The sequence below is a fragment of the Pleurodeles waltl genome, chromosome 2_2 (genome assembly GCF_031143425.1).
Source record: "Pleurodeles waltl isolate 20211129_DDA chromosome 2_2, aPleWal1.hap1.20221129, whole genome shotgun sequence".
Classification (NCBI taxonomy): Eukaryota; Metazoa; Chordata; class Amphibia; order Caudata; family Salamandridae; genus Pleurodeles; species Pleurodeles waltl.
Window position 1 is genome coordinate 501,752,868 of NC_090439.1, and position 19,521 is coordinate 501,772,388.

Below are 19,521 nucleotides of genomic sequence, written 5' to 3' on the forward strand. Positions count from 1 at the left end.
AAAACGAGAAGTGGTGGTGATGTATTTTCACGCGTTATTAGATCTAGATGAATTGCACCATGTATATGTACTACTATTGATAGCCAAAGGAAACAAGAGTGTGATGAAATTTAGAGGAGTACGTATATGCTCTTAAAAATAGCTTTAATGTAAATTTGGGACTTTACATAATGAAGTCATACAAGACCAAATTGTTATGCATGTGAAAAAAAGCTGTTTAGGAAAGATTGTCTATTCATGGAACTCAGAGTTGAAAGTATCCAGAAAATGTGCTAAAGCCATTGTGTGTGACAAGAACATCGATATTTAGGAAGTTGTAAGTAAGGTAGGGCATACGAAAAGTCAAATCATGACTGATGCAAAGACAAAAAATTAATCTAAACAGGCATTCAATAACCAGAAAAACAGCTGTATGGAACGATAATGGTGAGAAGAAATGTTACAGATGTGGCAGTAAGGAACAACTTGCATATTCCAAAACATGCCCGCTGTGAACCAGAAGTGTTCCTGTTGCAATATTAAAGGTGACATTTTTGCAAGTGTAAGCAGAGAAAGGTAAAAATTGTGAAACACCTGAAAAGGGTAATATTGATTCCGATATTAACAATGACTGCATCCTTAGCATTGAGAATGCTAAGGCGTGTGAACAAAGTACAAAGTCTAGGAACAAACCAGTTTGGAAAATCAAATTGGCAGAGCAAAAATGCTAATTGTTGCTGACTATGGATCCCCGTACAACATCATTGATAAAGATTCTTGTAAGGATATATTTGTAGGAATGTAAGGAGAACAATTATTATCTCAAGATGTAACACCAGAAAGTTTCAATGGAGATCCCATACCTATGGTGGGGTTTTGCAGTTTCATTATAATTTAAAAATAGGAATGTGTATGGTAAATTATACATTGCAGAACAAGGTCCATCAGTACTTGGTTGGATTGACCAAAGAACATTGGACATCATTCTTAATACCAACGGTTCAGAGCAGGCGATGGCCTCGAGAAAAGGAGATATGTTCCGTGAAGTTTTGTCACAATTTCCTAATACGTTTTTAGGTGAAGTAGGTAGTCTTAAGGGTCTTGCTTATAAGATGGCGCTCAAGGAGGACAGAGGCTAGAAATGTACTTATAATTGTAAGGGAGGAAGTCAAAAAGAAACTGAAAAGCTTCTCAATGATGGTATAATCAAACAGGTTGAAGGAGCAGAATGGTTGGTGTCTAGTTGCGGCAAGGTGTGCAAAAGGGAAAATACTGTTATGTATTGACTTGACAGATTTAAATCAAATGATCATTGCTGAGAGATTTCCCTTGATTAGGATTAATTAAATGCTTGCATGAACGGAAGGAATGCAATGGTTTTCTTCTATCGACCTGTCATTAGCTTATCAGCAGATCAGTTTACATTCTAAAGTAAGAATCTCACAGAATGTATGACTGCATTAGATTGTTTCCAGTATGTATGAATGCCTTCTGGACTTATGTCCCCAGCAGTCATATTTCAGAAGTTGATGCATACTTTATTTCGCTGTCATGATGAGGTGATGTTCTCCCAGGACGATATCCTAATCATTAGAGAAAATAGACATATTTCATAAGCGTCTTAGAGAAATATTGTGCACATTGAGGAAAAATTGTTTAACTGCTGAGCATACAAAACGTAAATTTGATGTACAGAAGTAGAACTATCTTTGCCATGAAGTGAGCTGCAAAGGTATTAAACCAAAACCAGAGTGTTTACGTGCTATACTCGATGCTCCTTCACCAGCAAACAAGGACAAGTTAAAATCTCGATTAGGTTTATTAAAGTACTATTCAAAATGTATCAGGAATTTTGCAGAGAAAAAATATCTGAGACAATTACTGAAAATATATGCTGATAATCTGAATGGTCAAACGAATGCCAACAGGAGTTGTCAAAGATAAAAGATGATCTGTGCTATGCAGGCCCATTCAAAGGTTTGATTCTTCCTTAAAAACTATTGTAACCACAGACGCTAGATATAAAGGGGTTAGGTGCGGATTTGAGCCAACACGATAAAAATGGGAACAAAGTGACAGTTGCAATTACCTCAAGGATATTGATATCCCCGGAAAAGAGGTATTCAGTCACTGAAAGGGAATCCTTGACCATGGTATGAGGCCTAGAACATTTTAGACACTTTGTTTGGGGTTCTCATTTCATTGTGAGATGTGATCAGAAACCTTTGACTAATTTACTGACCAGAAAAAAGGTTGCTGAATGCCATTTCTAGGATTGTAAAATTTTCAGTAAGAGTATTAGTGTATGGCTATAGTGTTCAGCACGTGCTTGGTGTTAAAAACAAAGTAGCAGATTGTTTGAGCAGATTGGCTTTACCTGTGGAGGGGAGTAATATGGAAGCCTTAGAAGATTTCCGTGTGACATGATTGGAAAATTATTTAGGGAAAGGTATTTGGATGGAAGAATGGGACATTGAGGATAAAGAAGATGAACAATTGATCAGTGTTATGTGAGGAATGGTTTGCCCAAGAAGCTTCAGCTAGATTTTTGCACTGATAATTATGTGAACTTTCCTTGGAGGAAGTTAAGTTAATTAGAGGATCAAGAGTAATTCCTCCAGTATGTTTGAGAGAAACGATTTTGGAATTGTGTCACAAAGGACACCTGAGTATAGTGAAGTGTAAAAGAATAGTGAAGGAATTTTATTAGTAGCTGTGGGTTGGATAAGGGAGTGCAAATTCTTCTTAGAACATATGGTGAGCGTAAGGGGCAGATAAGTCACAAATCACTTTGAAACCACCTTTTCATCCTGTAGAATGTCCCAATATGGCTTGAGAAATGGTAGGAATTGATATGATGGGCCCTGTGGTTGAGCTAGATGGTGAGAGTATATTTGTTATAGCACTCAGGGATTATTTTTCAAATTGGCCTGAAACTAAAATTGGAGGTCTGCTGATACATTTGCAATTGTGAAATCTGAGGATATGTTATTCCTCAGGGAACGTTTACCAAATAAGATAATTTCAGATAACGGACCACAGTTTACTGGAGTTGAATTTAAACAGTTCCTGGGGAGGAATGGTATTACTCACAAGGTCTCTTCAGTATATCATCCTGAAGGTAACAGTGAAATTGAGAGATTCAACAGGGTTATGAAAGGAACCTTGCAGTTAGCAATCAAGTGTAATTTTAACTGAAGTGGAGAAAATGGTCCAGGCGTATTGCATCACCACTACATTAATGGGATATAGCTCACTTTCGATCACGAAAGGGAGGACTCCCTTTATGAAGGATAATCAGAGATGGACTGGGAAGAGTAACATAATTGAATGGTCGCCTGAGATGATAAAAAGTAATATTTTGGAGGTGCAGTGTAAGTACAAGCAATCCTATGATGAAAGTAGGGGTGTTAAAGAACGTAAATTGAAGGTGGTTGACCGGGTATAAGTTAAGAAACCTGGAAAGGTGTGCAAGGAAATGGATTATTTTAAGAACCCTTGAAAGTTGTGGAAATATTTGCTAACTCTAACTGTGCATGGTTAAGTGATAGAAGAGTATGGCATTTAAGCAGAATGGCATTGTGTAAGAAAGATTGTGAAATTGTGAGAAAGGAGGGTTTTGTTAAAGAAAGTTTTACTTGGTTGACGGAGAACATTTTCAGAAGTGTAGAAAGGGTTGTGGTGTTAGTCAATCAAATTTATCAGAGTAATGCTAATCAACCACAACCAGACTCGTGATAATCATCCCACTAACAGTTCCAATGGTATATGTAAGCGCAAACATTGACGTGTTACTGGGAAACGTTCTCACATTAATTACTTTTTTACCCGGTGATGTTTTCCACTTGTAATTTATATTAAGCATAGTATCCTATCTTATTATCTTATTTATTATTCTTTTAATTGTCAAGTTAGAAAAGTAATATCATAGGAGAAGATGGTGTATTACTTATAGTTTAGGCTTGTCCATGTCATTCTGAATTCTGGTTCTTTATTCTTTGTAGAATGTGTTAGTTTGAATAGCATCAGTTATCTGCTACTTACCTGAGCAGCAACTACGTCTCTCCAAGATTACAATAAAGTCTCTTCAAAACTCTTTATAACACTCTCTTACAGTTTGGTTTCCTCCTCAAGGTCCTCCAAAGCCATCCACTGACCTCCACTGCCGTAAATGGGGCCACCTCTTTCAATGACGGCCCTAAAGGTTATTCTATTTCCATCTCTGGGGAGTTATCAAGTGCAATGGCGTTTTGGAGAACCAGGTAATCTCCAGCATCAGTTTCCAGTAGGAGGCCATAAGTTGGCAGCCTCACTGTTGCCATCCTCACCATCATGCCCAATGATATCCGGCAACTAAATATATGCAAAATCAATGCCAAAAATGCAATTTCTCCTGTTTACTAGCAGAGTCCTGCTAGTATGGTTCTTCATCCACCTGCTTTACACTTGCTTTCCTGAATGCACAAGAATGGCTTTGGTCTTCAGGATTGACTCCATAGCTGGTGGCAGCAGCTGAGATGGCGACAGAGCAAAATAAAGTAAAATTGCTACTGACAGGGTCGTCAGCACAGGTGTGGCGGTGGCTGAAGTCAATAAGCATCCTAAAAAGGTTCCCTGCCACCAGGGGAGGCACTACCAATGAAGGGCCAGCTGTGGGTGTACAGTCAGTGGCCCGAGGGTTCCATGGGACCTGAAGGGGCACCAGAGGCAACTGGAAAATTGTCAAAGAACACCAACATGGCTTGTGTGAAGGCCATAATCTATGGCAGGATCTCTGGGAATGCTAATGGAGATACTGGAACTGCAGCTGTAGTCAGCAGTCGGGCCAGAACCGGATCAGACGCAGTGGCAATGTTCCAATCATAAGACAAGTGCTTAAGTCAGGGAGTAACACAGTAACATACTCCTGGGGCAGGGTCCCTTCTGCTGCTGAAGAATCATTTCTGCAGTGTTTTGTGTCTCTTCCTTGGTTGTCCTTAGACAACAATTGATTGTATGACTTGGACAAAGGGGAAGATAGGTGTAGTATTGTGGTATTCTTGGCATGCAATGCATGCCGAGAATTCTACATTCGGGAATGTAACGGGAGCCTGACATGCGAGGGACGTTGGTTGGCGTCGAGGGCTGGAGGTTGGTGAGGGAATGATGGTCTTCGTATTAACCGTGTAGATCTAATAAATATATTCTTTGGAGGACTCCTTACAGCATCTAGAAAATTGGCCAAGCTTTTCAGGTTGGCTCATGAGGGCCATTTAGGTCAAACCTTGACAAAAAAAAAGGTTGAAGGAAATTTTTTGGTGGCCAGGGGTTGATAATGATGTTAATAGTTGGGCTGAAAGATGCGTTGACTGAATGGAGAGTGAAAAGAGATTGAAAATGGGCAAACAGGACCCGATGGGCACTATACCTGATCCTGGTATGGGGTGGCACACTTTATGCATGGATTTCATTGGGCCATTGAATAGTGTTGCATGGGATTTGAGGTATGCTTTAGTAATGGTTGATGTTCATTCGAAGTGGTTGATGGTGAAATTCATGAAGGAGGTCACTATTAGGGCAATCATTAGGCTAATGCAGGAAATATTTCATGAGGAGGGTTGCCCAGTAAAACTAATTACGGACAATGGAACACAGTTAGTGTCACATGAAATGGAAGAATTCCTTAAACAGTCTGGGATCCAGCATTCCTGTACTGCATTGTACAATCCACAGGCTAATGGTATGGTAGAAAGGTGTAATCGTATGGTAAAAGGAGTCATTCAATTGGCAGTAAGAGGTGGCAAAAATGTCCGTACCATGGTTAATGATTTAGTATGGGCTTATCGTACCACCACACACAGTGTTACGGGGAAATTAACGTTCGAGATAATGAGAGGCAGGAGAGCACGCACAAAAGTTAATTCACCATGAATGACATCAGTGTTAGAAGAAGGAAGCTCAGTCCAAAGGAGGGTAGGAACATCACTGTCGGAGTGTGAGAAAGATATCAAGAAAGGAGATCTAATGAAAATAAGATTGGGTTGTATAGGAGGAAGTTCTACAAAATTCCGCGGACCATATGTAGTTAAAGATGTACGCGAGTTCCATGTTGTTTTGGAAAATGGGGAACGGTGGAACAACAGGAGGCAACAGAGAGGGGAAAAGAAAGGTGAACTCCGAAGGGTACAGTAGTTTTTTTTACTCATGAGTGATGAAGACCTATTAAGTAATAGAGAGGTTGGAAAACAGGAGAGTGTTCAATTACAATCTGAACACGGACAAGTGTCAGGAGTTGGTCTGGGAATTGATGACCACAATGTAATTGCAAAGAATACACAAACAAAAGGATTAGGTATGAGGTCTCGTAAACTCCCAGGTTATTTACGTGATCATGTTATGTAATGTTCATTTAAATGGAGAAAAAAAAATCCAAGCAATAGTAGATGATTTAAACCAGAGTGTGAATATTGTTTGTAATTTTATGTATGGTGTATTTTTGCAAATTTGCTTATACACAGTTTATCAGTGTGTGAACACAGTTTGTGGTTTTATGTAAAGTGTTTTTCTAAAATGTGCTTATACACAGTTTGTAATTGCTGCTTGTATCGTCTTTGGGAGAATTCCTTTTCCATTCCCTTCCTTTTGTAAGGGAGGTGGCTATGTAGTATTGTGGAATTCTCGGCATGCAACGCATGCAGAGAATTCTACATCCGGGAATCTAACGGGAGCCTGACGTGCGAGGGACGTTGGTCAGAGTCGAGGGCTGGAGGTTGGCGAGGGAATGATTGTCTTCCTATTAACTGTGTAGATCTAATAAATACATTCTTTGGAGGACTCCTAATCGTTGTCGCAAGTCATTGCCACCATCATTACAATAGGCATCTCAAGTGGGACCTGGAGAGCAAGACCAATGCCCGGTCTGGAGGTCACTGCGATCATGCCATAAAGAGCTTTGGCTCCCTCTCCTTAAGGGCCTTAACACTGTGTGATTGCTTAGGCTACAAGCACCACAGATACCTTATTAAGGTCTGAAATGGACAATTATCCATGGCAAAAATGTAAGGTTTTAAATCCTAACTATTTTTTTGTAGAGAATGCCTGTCGAACACTAAATTTTGTTGAGAATGTTCCATGGAAAGCCACTCCAGAACTGCACTGAAAGGCACAGAAAAAGGGAACTGATGCTACAGTGGTGGTGTTAGTGGTTTATGGCTCTGGTTTCCTCCTGTCCAGTGAGGAACCAGAGATTGAGCTGTGGCTAAGAGCTACGTTCCAGCACAGCAAACCTGTTGCAACGTGTCTAGATCCTGACCAGCAACTCTGAAGAATTCAAGTAGAACCAGCAGATAGAAGTATCAATCAGAAAAGTGAGAGAGCTTTCAGAGTCATCTGGGGCTCTGAATGCAACCCTAAAACAACCCTGGGATGCAGTTTTGTAGATAACCTGGCTGTAAGAACTTGATACATGAGGACAAAGATCAGTGGTAGGCACTTGTTCTTGACTGCACAATCCGTGTGTCATATGAATTATTTCACACAACATACTTTCTGCTTCTGTTCATATACAAACGCATCAAGTTAATAGTTTATTTTCTTATATCACATCTATTGTGAATTCCTAAGATGGATACAGCTGACGGATCTTGGATTCCAAGGGGCACAAAATGCCCTTGTATTCGAATAAAACATTAGTGCCATCCATGGTGTTTTTTGTATTTCATGTTGTCTGAGTGTTTGGTGTACAAGCTGTAGACAGCCCTGAACTCAAAGTGCTCACTCACATATGCTGCCCCAATGATGCTTATGTACACAATTGATGCCAGAAACATGCTTAGGGAATTCAGATGTTTCATTTATCCCAGACAGAGATCTTTTTTGGAGTGTATTAGACAGGAAGGCAGCATGCACAAATCATTCACACAAACGTTGCAGACACTCTAGTTGTGACTTGTATGGAGTACCAGAGCAAACTAATTACCAGTGACTGAGAATAATACATCCACTCCAATCATTTATTTTTTGCGGTTTGGGATACCACAGAAACTTAAGTACTTGCTCTTTTAGCCAGTTCATTGTTGTCGATTAGACAACAAGGAGGCTTACTAATGTGTCTAAGGAAGGAGGGCAAAAGCACCTGATTTTAAGCATAACCTCCGCTTTGTTGCAACTCGCCCTACAGACTGGGCCTCTGTCTGGCAAAGCTTGCATAATTACCTCACTTGGACCTGACTTACCTTCACGTAGCCAAGAGGGGCCAGGAGAGATCCAGTTCCAGTTAAAGGAGAAGGCTGTCCTGAATATGAAACTATTGAACCATTCTATTAATCCAACTTTTACGGTTCAGTTGACACTGCTCGTTGAAGCTGAGGTTCTTTGTTTGCCTGAACTTTCAAATGTCAAGTAGGGCACGACTGAGTCGTCCACACTGTTTTGCTGACAGATTTGGAATTTCCCCAACTCGGATATGTGTCCTTGCCGAGTGATATGCATTTGTGGGGCAGGTTATCTGTGCATGCCCTTTTCAGTATGCATGAGCTGATGCAGTCTTACACTCGGCAGGCATGGTGCCCACTTTATTTTGGCATTCTTGACAGCTCTTTGTAGTCTTTTGGAAATGGACATTTGTTTATCATCCAGTCACCATCCCCAAGACAGATGGACAGGCTCAGAGGGTAAAGCAATGTATGGGACAATTCCTCCACAGTCAATTGTTACATAACGATTTAGACTGGGCCGACTATTTATGAGAAGCAGAATTCACTTAAAATAATGCTGTAAACAGCTCTGCCAGATACTCTATATTTTATTGTAATTTTGGGTACCATATCAAAATGCTAGGTATTGACCTAAAGCAGAGCTCTGCTTTACAAACAGTACAATATTTAGTGCCACAAATGAAAGAACTACACCAAAATACACGAGAAAACCTGGAATGAGCAAAAACACCATATAAAGCACAGGCAGATAAACATTGCCAACCAAGTCCAACTCTCCAAGAAGTGTGCCTATCCACCTATTATCAGCCTAAGGTCCTTGTGACTTGTCCTGAGGAGGCCTTTATAGTTTTAACAAGGCAAGAAATGCATTAACAAAATGTACAGGCAAACAAAATTTGAAATTATGTGGAATAATTAAAGTTCATTATGTTTATGGAGGGTTGCCAGAAGACGATTTACAAAGACAAAATGAAAACTATCTTCTGCCTCTCCAATGAATTTAGCTCAGAAATTGAGCTGATATTGAACAAAAAAACCAGGTTCAAGAACTTGTCGTCACAGACTTTATAAATAAACTTGGAATGTTTCTGAGAAACCTTTTTAATATGTTGGGTGGCATAAATTACAATTTTTTGGTAAAGTGTAATCAGTATAACACATCAATGTATATGCCAACGAAAAATGAAGCTAAAATTATATCGCTTAGATTTGGGTATCTGCAATTCGAAAGCAAGACCCCACCAGAATCTATATTTAGATTTACCCACACCCCAAAGAAAACTATTACCAGATCAATAGCTACTGGTTATCCACGTAACTGCTCTTGGTGCCCACATTCCTCCTACCAAGGATGCCCGCCACGGAAACAATTCTGTCACAACTAGTAGATTGTTAAAAAAATAAAATAAAGGAGGAACCAGACGATTTTGTGCACCCATTGAAGACATTTAGTGGGAACCGGTCTACTAATTAGACCAAACCGACCAGTCGACCTTATGTTTAGTGGCACTCATGGTCAGACACTAAGCCACCTAGACATTTCTAGTAATAACACCCAGTACTTTTTCTTGAGCAAGAAATCCTGTTGTGTGGGTGGGGATGTTTTAGAATAGCCCTTGTTACAACTATAAACGGGACCATTTTTGGTGTGGCACATTGTAACTAAGTTAGCTATTGCAAAGTAAGCTTGGAAACCAGTATCCCACCGCTATAGAACTATTTTTAACCAAAGGAAGCCCTCTGTATTTTACAGAGTTCACCCGAACTATCCTTCGCAGGATAATATTCGACTTATAGGGCTGACTGTTAACTAGAAACGTGGAATCAGGAGAAGAAAACTATGGCGACGTGTGAGAGTTTATAACTTACTTGAGCCCATTGTAACTAAGTTTATTTAACTACCTTTCAATAAAAGTCTTTTATTTGTACAACATAAAGCACTGACAGGACACCAAAGTTGTTGAGTGCTTTGTTTTGTGAATCTGAATCTAAACCGTCTAACATCCGGAAGTAAGTCTTGACTGCGCTCTACCCTAAGAGTTAAGAAAGTAATGAGTGTCCTTAGCTATTCAATTTTGAGTTCCCCAGCATTGTGATCTGGAGACACAAATAGTAAACAGAACTCACTCAAGATACAACCTAGCAACCTCTGACATCACTAAGGCCCAAGGAAAGATATTGCAATGGGCATGACACTGCAACAGACATATAAGGGTTTGTTTCGTATTCTTTGCCTCCCTGAAGGCATCAAAGGTGCTTGCAGCGTGCCCTTTTTCACAGGCACTAGATATGATGGGGGTGATCTTGTCATGTGCCTATCGCATGAATCGGTTGGAGCTTTTAATGTCCTGCATTTTCACTTTCATTTGTTGCAACATTAGTATTTGAATATCGCTAAATCAATATGAAAGAAAGGAGAGTCGCTGTCACTCCAAGTAAGCTTGTCTTTGCATCGAGATGTCTCATTGGGCATTATCACTTCAAGCTGCTGAAGCAATAGGAGGCTTAAAGAGAGTTCCATAAGAACTTAGATTAAAAGTTAGAATTGTATTTTTTTAAAGATTGTAAATGCATTTTTTTTTCTCGTACCACTCTCATGACTATTGAAAAATAAATAAATTAAAGAACAACTTTCAATACTGGGGGCGGGAATAGCCTTTCGTTTTAGTGAGAGTGCTATTTACATGTTATTGGTGCAATATGTTTCCCTTATTCAAGACAGGTTGTTTAGTTACTAAAGGCCACAAATCCACCCTCATTATAGACAGTACAATAACAATATTTTAAAAAACATACCTTTTTTCACTATTCTCAGGGACTTGATTAGTGAACAAATTGCGGCCAGGCACTAGCTCAATGGGCATGGAGTCTACAAAGTAAAACCAAACATGCATTTATTATGCGAGTTTACGAAAGTAACATGTTTTTTTTTTTAACACAGGTGGTTTAAAAAACAAATCTACAGCTGGGGGAAAAATGGCATCTTACGTTATTTTGCTCTTTGGTGGCCCAGGTGGTACATTTTATTTCCTTTTAGTGACATCCTGTAGAACATTCTTACCATCCAGGCTGGGGGTGGTCTTCGGGATGGGACAGTGTTTGAGAAGAGTGCTGGGGACACGTCGTGATGAATTTGTGCCTGCATTCAGAACACATCATCCAGCCTGTGAAACACTTCGTCCTCTGACAAGCCAGGCAAGCCTTGGTGATCAACAATTTTCACGCCAGCCCTAAATATCTGGCATTAACATATATGCTACATGAAGAAGTTGAAGAGATTTTTGCACAAATCATCCAAGGGTTCAGGTGCCTCTTTCTCAGAGAATCAGGGATAACTAACTTGCTCACACTAGGCCGCTTTTTATAATTCTCAAATATCATGGTCTCACACATCAAAACCATGCACCAGGGACCCATGATAAAGACCAAACCTGTATGTAAATCAGAATTCCAAATCGTTCTGTCAACTGCTCTCTCAACAGAGGTTTCCATGAAGACACTGTAGAGGTACCCATCCTCACTCTGAAAGGTGCCCTGCACAGAGGATGAAACTGTGCTCAAAACCAGGCATTCCAACGTCCAGAGGCCATCATGATCATTGATTACTTCCCCCAACTCAAAATTTCTGGTCCATCACTCCTAAATTTGCACTGCGCAAAGTTAAGTCTCAGGTAAAGACTAACTGGGGACGTATCGTGTAGGGGGCTGGGGAGGGAAGGTGATGTACACAGACTGCATGCAACCAGCAAGTGTGATAATCATTAAAAGAACCAGACTGTCTGCTACAAATGCCTGCTACAAATCTGTAATGTAACCAACCTGTAATGAACCAGATCAATACAAGGTCCTCCATCAATATGACGAGATCACAAAACCTCGCACAATTACTACAACCAACCCTTCATCCAACTAAAGTTCACATCTTTGCATAAGGGAACACCGAACCCCTAACAACCTGCACAGTAGTTGTTACTCATGTTGCTCACAAAGATCACATTGTTGTTACTAAAGTGTTTGCTGCCCAATTCTGAATCGTTCAATTTACACTGTTTTGAAAAAACAAATTGCTCAGATATCCGCACTTGCAAACTAAGTTACATTCTCAATGACTTTTTAGTGTGTGCTGTATTCCAAATGAAGTCCAAAGAAGAGTTAGCTTGACTTGAACAGTGACGAGTTAGCTTGACTTGAACAGACTGGCATCATTGAAGAGGTTGAAAGACCAACCAGGTGGATCTCCTGGATCATAGTAGCGGCCCCAAAGACAATGCCTCCAGAGCACTGCATTTATGTGAATGTGCATCTTACAAACACTGCTATTAGGAATGAATGCTACTCAAAAGAGATAGTTAATGATCTAACTGCTTAGGTCAGTGTAGCTTATGGGCTCAGAAGAAAGGATTTTAACTCAGGAAATCATCATCTGCCCCTTCACCTAGAGCAGAGATATACCAACACCTCTTCAACGCATGTTGCCATTCAAAGGTATAAGAGACTGAATGGGGGCATCGCCAGTGCTGCAGAGGTTCTTCAAAATAGTATCAAAGAAGTCCTTTCAGGGCTTGGTGGATCCTTCATTGTTGGTGAGGCCATCCTTGTCAAAGCCAAAACTAATGAGGAACACAATACCTGTTTGAAAGATGTGGTGCAAGTTATAAACCACAGTTACTTCATCTGAATAAAAACAGGTGTTACTTTCTTACACCCACTACAGACTTAGCTGGCTTCTGAGCAGGAAGAGTTGCATCATAACCATCTGAAATGCAACATATCCAATCTGAAGGATGGAGTTTCCTGGGCATTGGAAACATATTGTGTTCAGTTTACCTGGGCATCACCTTGCTCACCAAACTGTTGATGGACCTCCTTGCATCTACATTAGCCAAGGAGCAGACAGGTGAGACTCAACAATTCTTTCAGGCAATCAAAGATGTCATCTTAAAAGTTACCATGCTTCAGTATTTTGACACTGCAAAAACAAAAACAGGAAAGTCCAAGGGTGACAGCTACATTCAAATTTGAGCTGTTCTCTTTCGAAAACAAAAGCTGTGGTGGCTGGACCTCCATCACCTATATTAGAAGAGCACTCACGCCTGCTAAACCGCTGTATTCACAAATCGAGAAATAAACCACTGCTATCTAGTGGGCAGGAGGCACTTCCAAGTGTATGGACAGATTGTTTTTAAAAACTCAAGCAACCACAAACCACTAGTACCTCTTTTTAAAGTCATGACTTAAACATTCACAGTGCATTGAGAAATGGATACTGAAGCCTCAGGAGTGTTCTTTCATCCTCTCCTACTGGCTATGGTCCCAAAGCCTCCATACCTCAATTAGTCATGGACATAGAAGCGGAGACTGCGGGTGAGATGGAGACATTTATCTGCTTGGTGGTAGAAGGGTCACAACCATTACCAATGACACTATCTGCCATTGAAATTGGCTACAACAGCCGACGACTATTTTCAGCTGGCAATCCTGACAACTGAAGTTGCAGACTAGAAAGCCATCAAGCATGACCAACCAAGAAGCACTGCAGAGGCTTCGTAGATTCTGACATCCAACCATCATGTTATCAGTGAATTCTGATGGACTGTGCCTGAGAGGCAACAGTCTTGTTCTTCAGTGAGCTCTCACCAACAGCATCCTCTAGCTACTCATGCTCACCAGAATTAGTAAAAACCAAACACAGGCTAAGAAACAAAGTCTGGTTTTCAAAACAAGATGATTTGATTAGATAATGTTTAGTGTGACAAGGTATTGGACTACTAGATCCCCCTGCCCAAAGTCATTACTGAAATCCACAAATAAACAATGTTCGGCTAGAAAGTGATATTTTACAAAGTAATCATTTACATGGTAGTGGGATACAAAACAAGAAATTGCTTTTTATGACAAGTATCAACTAGACACTTATATGATTGCTTTTTTGAAGAAAAAAAATATATTTGTAAAAGTATATACAAATTAATTGATAAAAACTTAGCCGTCCCTCCTGTTTGGAGGATGTAAGCAGACTGATCTGTCAAAAACGAAACAAATAGGTGCTCCAAGTGACGATAAAGTTAATAGTTTAGAAACAACGTGCCAGGACAAGCAATGAACAAGCATGAAAAACAAAGAATATATACAGTTAGCATAAACACTGAGGGTCAAGCCCAAACACGGAACTTAATGGAAATAATCTATATTCAAATGTTTCCTGTGTCCAATATGTAATAATCAGAAAAGTGGACGTTTCAACCTCAATTAATATATCTTTGCCAGGGTCTTCACCAGGGCCAAAGATAACAGGTAAACACCAATCCAGAGTAAATCTGGGAGAGTAAATTACAATTTCTCTTAAGTCATTACTGAACACAAAATGTCACTCCGGAATGCAAGCCAGAGCCGACTTTGGTTCTCTTCTGGAATAAAAGTCCTTCTTAGAAATCATTGATGAGGTTTCTAAGTAACAAGAAGTGGGGGTGGTGCTGACCACTACTGCAGAAGTCTTTCTAGAGCTAAAGAAAGCTCTCACAATGCACAGGCTCCTGAAAGGGTACGCACAGACACTAAAACCCCTCCTCAAAGTTCAGAGTTTACAGACTCTCTCAGATCACTCAAGCTGCAACACATCATGGCCACTGAGCAGTGACCTAAGCCAATGCAAAGCCAAAATAATCATCTGTACCCTAAACAAGGTCAACAATATCTGGGATCAGGAGTAAGCTCACTGTCTTCAACCAAAACCGATAGTAAGTCTGTTTCAAGCCTGCATCTTCCTCTTTAGGTGCTCATTAGGTCTTTGTATTTTCTACAGCCTCCCCTAGACAGGGAACCCATTGGAGAAGCTAGGATAGGTCATCATTATACTGGACCTAAACACAACTGTCCTCTGAAGAGATGTAAAGAGTCTCACACACCAGAGCCCTTAATTTGTTATTCACTTTCTTAAGAGATCATGAACAAAAGTCACACTTCTGTCTGGGCCATGTAAGCCGAAATCAATCCATGGCATGCCTAGAACCACCTGCCCGTATACTGGAAATCATTCTTCATACATTCCTCGGGTTCGTTCCACATAATGAGTTCCATGTCTGGAGTTAAATCACCAGCATCCTCAAATGGAGCTATAGGAAGGTTCATTATGGGAAATGGGGTGCTCAGGAACAAAATAGGGGTATAAACTGGTCTGTTGGAGAGGAGTCTACTGGCAGTGGTAGTTTAGACACCCACTAAACAGAGGTTGCAGAGGCTGGCAGGATGGAGGTCTAAGATGGACTGCATGGATATCAGGCCTGACATGCAAAACAGTTTTAGTGATCTGGGAGAGAGGAAGGAGACTTCAAATACAATGGGGAGGCAAAGGGAAAAAACTGGCAGTATGTGCCTTGTGTACCTTTAAGAAAGGCTCCCTGATAGGATTCGTCAAAGGTGTCAAATACGAACTACAGTACCACATTCCACGCTCGCTGTAACAGGCTTAAAGGAAGGCCCTGAACAATTGTGCTGTTTACCACAATTTGGACTGATGTGTGAGGACGTCAAATGGTCACACTCCCAACCCCCTCTGGACCAGTAACTCATTAAGATTGAACATTAATATAAGGTGGGAAAGAATCAAGAAAGATAGTCTCAGCAGAGCATACTTTTAGACAGTGACTTACTAAAGGGGTCCTTTGACAGGCAGGAAGGTAAGGCTTTATGTGAATCCTATGTAAAGGTCCAAACCCTATTAGGTCTATGTCCAGTCACATGGTCTATGGAAACCCAAATTGTTTAGCCTTTGAATCATGTACACCCAAGGGGGAGGAAGAGACTTTGAGAGAGGAGAAGTAACTATCTGATCTTCAATGGCAAAATGAGCATTTGTGTCTGGAGGGGTCCCAGAAATACAGGGGTACCAGGCTTCTCCTGACTTGGCTTTCAACAAGTAAGAACACTTTTTGTCAGGCAAGCCTGAAGACTGTGAATGGCATTATTCTGGTACCAATGTCAAAGATTAAGAAATCCATTGCGTCCTCACCACAATGATATGGGGAACCCATGGACTCTCAGAAGCTGACTGGCTGATGGTGGGCCATGCTAACAGGTGTGCACTATACACAAGCATCCAGTTCATTCAAGACACAGGAAAGCAAGGGGGCTCTGAATGATAGTGAGGCAAAGTCAAGGCCCAGAATGGGACTAAATGCAGATTTTTTTTTTTTTTCAATACCGGAGTTATGCTCCCCATGAATGCCTAGCATTATTCCTGAACATAATATATATCTATATTTACACATATAACTAGCATGGAGGAAGAAGGATAGATATAAAATGTGGCACCAGGATTAGCTAGAGGCAAGCTATCAACTCCTAAAATGTGAACCTCCAGAACAATAACAAAAGGTGTCAACCTAGTTTGGACTGTGTTTGAGAAGTCTGTTTGTCAATGGATACACACTCAAATGCAACATTATTGCATAGCTATGTGAAAGCAAAGTAGCACTCCATCTTGTGTAAATGTTATTCATTCAACCCGCTGCACTCCTGTACCAAGCCCATGGGCATGCACTGATGAGGAAGACTATCTTATCTACCAGGAAGTTACTGCTAAGTGAGGCAATGCTGTGGCCCAGATGCCAAATCTACAATCAGCATGGAATTCTTACACTTTTCATATATGTAGAGCGGTAATTCAGATCTAACTTCTGAGGCTTCAATTTTTTGAACCTGACAGACTGAGAGGGTCTTAACTGGAACAAACCTGGAGCAGACTTGATGGCTTCTTTTCTTGTGACTAATCTCAAAGTTTGGACAATGTGCTCCAAACATCACATGCTACACCACTGCTTACAATTGGGGGCTCTTCATGCACAACAACCACTTACCTTCTAGCTCCCAATCTCCAATGTCCAGTTTTGTTTGCTTTGGAGGATGTGGCGGGGCAAGAACTTTCTTCGGTGAACTTTCTGGACTTGAATCCAAACGTAAACTGAAACTCTGAAATATGGATTATTTTTAAATATAGTGCTTGTAAGACACAAACTTCTGGCTAAAAAAAGTGTCAACATTTATGAGATACGTCCAATGTTGAAAATCAATTTTCTGAAATACTAACCTTTTAGTTTTTATGTAGGAGAACTGAACAAGTCTAGTAAGGTAGATGGAACGCTATGCAATCAGAAAGAGAAGACTAGGCATACATAGTTTATTTAAACAAAAACTTATGAGAAAGTTTACATTGAGAAAATATTAAAGTATGACTGTCCTAGCTCTTGTAAAGATTATATTGCACTACGTGCTGAATGATGAATTTCGCAGAACATTCACAAACCATAGCTACACAATCTCCATCACAACATATTGGTTCAACTCAGTGTTTGCTCCTGGTTCTCCGTAATCAGGAACCCCACTTGTGTTACAGAATAAAAGCTTCTATGCATGAGCATATGTGCTACTCTCCGGCCTTTACTGCTACAGCAAAATAGGGGCTTGGTATAGCAGGGGCACTGAAGAGACATCTCCATGCGAAAGGAGATACTGTATGGATACAGATTTACAAATACAATAACTCACTGCCATCTGAAGTGCCAGATGACGCAAAATGGGTTACAAACCTGTGAGGACATACATCTTCCCACTCATCAATGGCCCAGGGAGCACACCGTTGCTCTGAGATAAGGTCCTTGGTCTCAATTCCATGCTTTGGGGCACTGACACCAATAATTTCCCTAAAGGTGTCTACAGGGTTTGATCATTTGTTCCACAATGGAAGTGTTAATGTTAGCATGTGTGAGGAATCAAACCCTTCTGTGGATCACAAAAGATTGTTCAAGCAAATCTGTGTTACAATTAAGAGAGACTGTTCTAGCTAGGCTGTATGGGACAGTTATTGAGTAGACGGAGCAACCTAACATGGAAGCAGGGTCCAACATGTGCCATTTCTCACCAGCCTCGCCCAGTTCCCTATGCAGGAGTCTACCATGTGTCACTAAATTACTGCATTGTAGACACACAGGTTTTCAAAGGATTCCTTTCTTCTCCAACTCTATGCTAAGTTGCAAAAATGGCCCTGGAACAGAAGGACTAAGGGAAAACAGACCCTGGTGACTCAAGTCAGTATAGCGCAGGCCTCACTGGCCCTTGGGTCGCTTAGATTTCAGCCACTTCCCCTGGCAGTGTCTCTTTTAGGAATCTCACACCACTACACTGAGACATTCATGCCTTCTGAATACTCAGCTGCAAGACCTGCCACCCCAGTCCATTTACACTGCAGACATGCTTCTGGTCATTCACGGAAGTAGTGTCATTCCTCCCTTTGTGCACTCTAATTGTGACATCCCCTGACGGAGAGGAGAGAACACACTAAATTACAAAGCAGGAAAACTGTGCTCGGCACCTTCTTCATTACGGAGTCCCACCTTCTTCTGCCTCTTTCACCCAAGAGCCCCTTTCCTTTGTATTTTGACATTGCGCCCCTATATTGTTAAGCCTCCTGTTCCCTGTCTCACTCGCCTCAGGACTTCCTTATGGGCTCCTCTGCTGTGTTCAACTGGCAAACTCTTCATAACTAAACAAAGGCAGGATTCTAAACAAGAACCTTGCAGATTGTGACAAAGACAATATATGTGTATGTAACCGTGCATCTGTCTACAGTCAACAAGTGAACAACTATGGCAGCCACATTATTCGAATGCTATCAGTCCCATTGACAAGTACGTTTTAAATGGGAACGACTCAACAGAAGAACACGCAAGTTCTAAGGCTCCAATGGTGTGACTGGCACTGGTCACCAGCGCTCTCTTTTCACCACTAACTAATGGGTTTACAAATGCTCTTGTCACATTCAAGGGCTATCAACAGTTCATAGAAAACAAATACAAAAATAAATGAAATAAAAACACTGGTTTGTTTACTTCTATATCCAGAGAATAGCCCCAACTAAGCTTCTAGTTTCAATCAATACTAACCCTGGAAGCTAAATGTATGCAAAAGCTGTTGCTACTAACCTTACGTGACTGAACACATCCAGTTCGTTTTCTGAATAAAATAAAGTGTATTCTATGGTCAAGGGCTATCACTGAATCACAACTGAAACTACTGCAACAAACTTGATGTGATACCTTCCAAAGAAGAATTGGCAACGCCAATCGGTCTCGAGTTTGAGACATAGTGGCTCTGCAAATACATTTTGTTCATGTTGTACAGCACCAGCAAAAATTACTTTGTGTACGCATGCATGATGACATACGAGGGTGAGTGCATCAACACGCAAGCAGGTGCATGCGACTTTGCATACATGAGTTTCCAAAGCGCCGAGATTGCCTCTTTTTTCTTCAATTTACCAATCTGATATTGATTGGTTGATAAAAAATAAAAA

General features: G+C 40.7%; 1 protein-coding gene across 1 annotated transcript in view; it reads right to left on the bottom strand.

The window, feature by feature from the left end:
• Positions 1–19,521, bottom strand: part of ESCO1 (establishment of sister chromatid cohesion N-acetyltransferase 1) — a 188,075-nt gene that overhangs the window by 76,943 nt on the left and 91,611 nt on the right. The window contains exons 3-4 of the mRNA XM_069220000.1: positions 17,030–17,141; positions 10,971–11,043 (exon numbers count right to left, since the gene is read on the bottom strand). Coding sequence (XP_069076101.1) covers positions 10,971–11,043; positions 17,030–17,141 — 185 coding nt within the window. The remainder of the gene's footprint in view (positions 1–10,970; positions 11,044–17,029; positions 17,142–19,521) is intronic.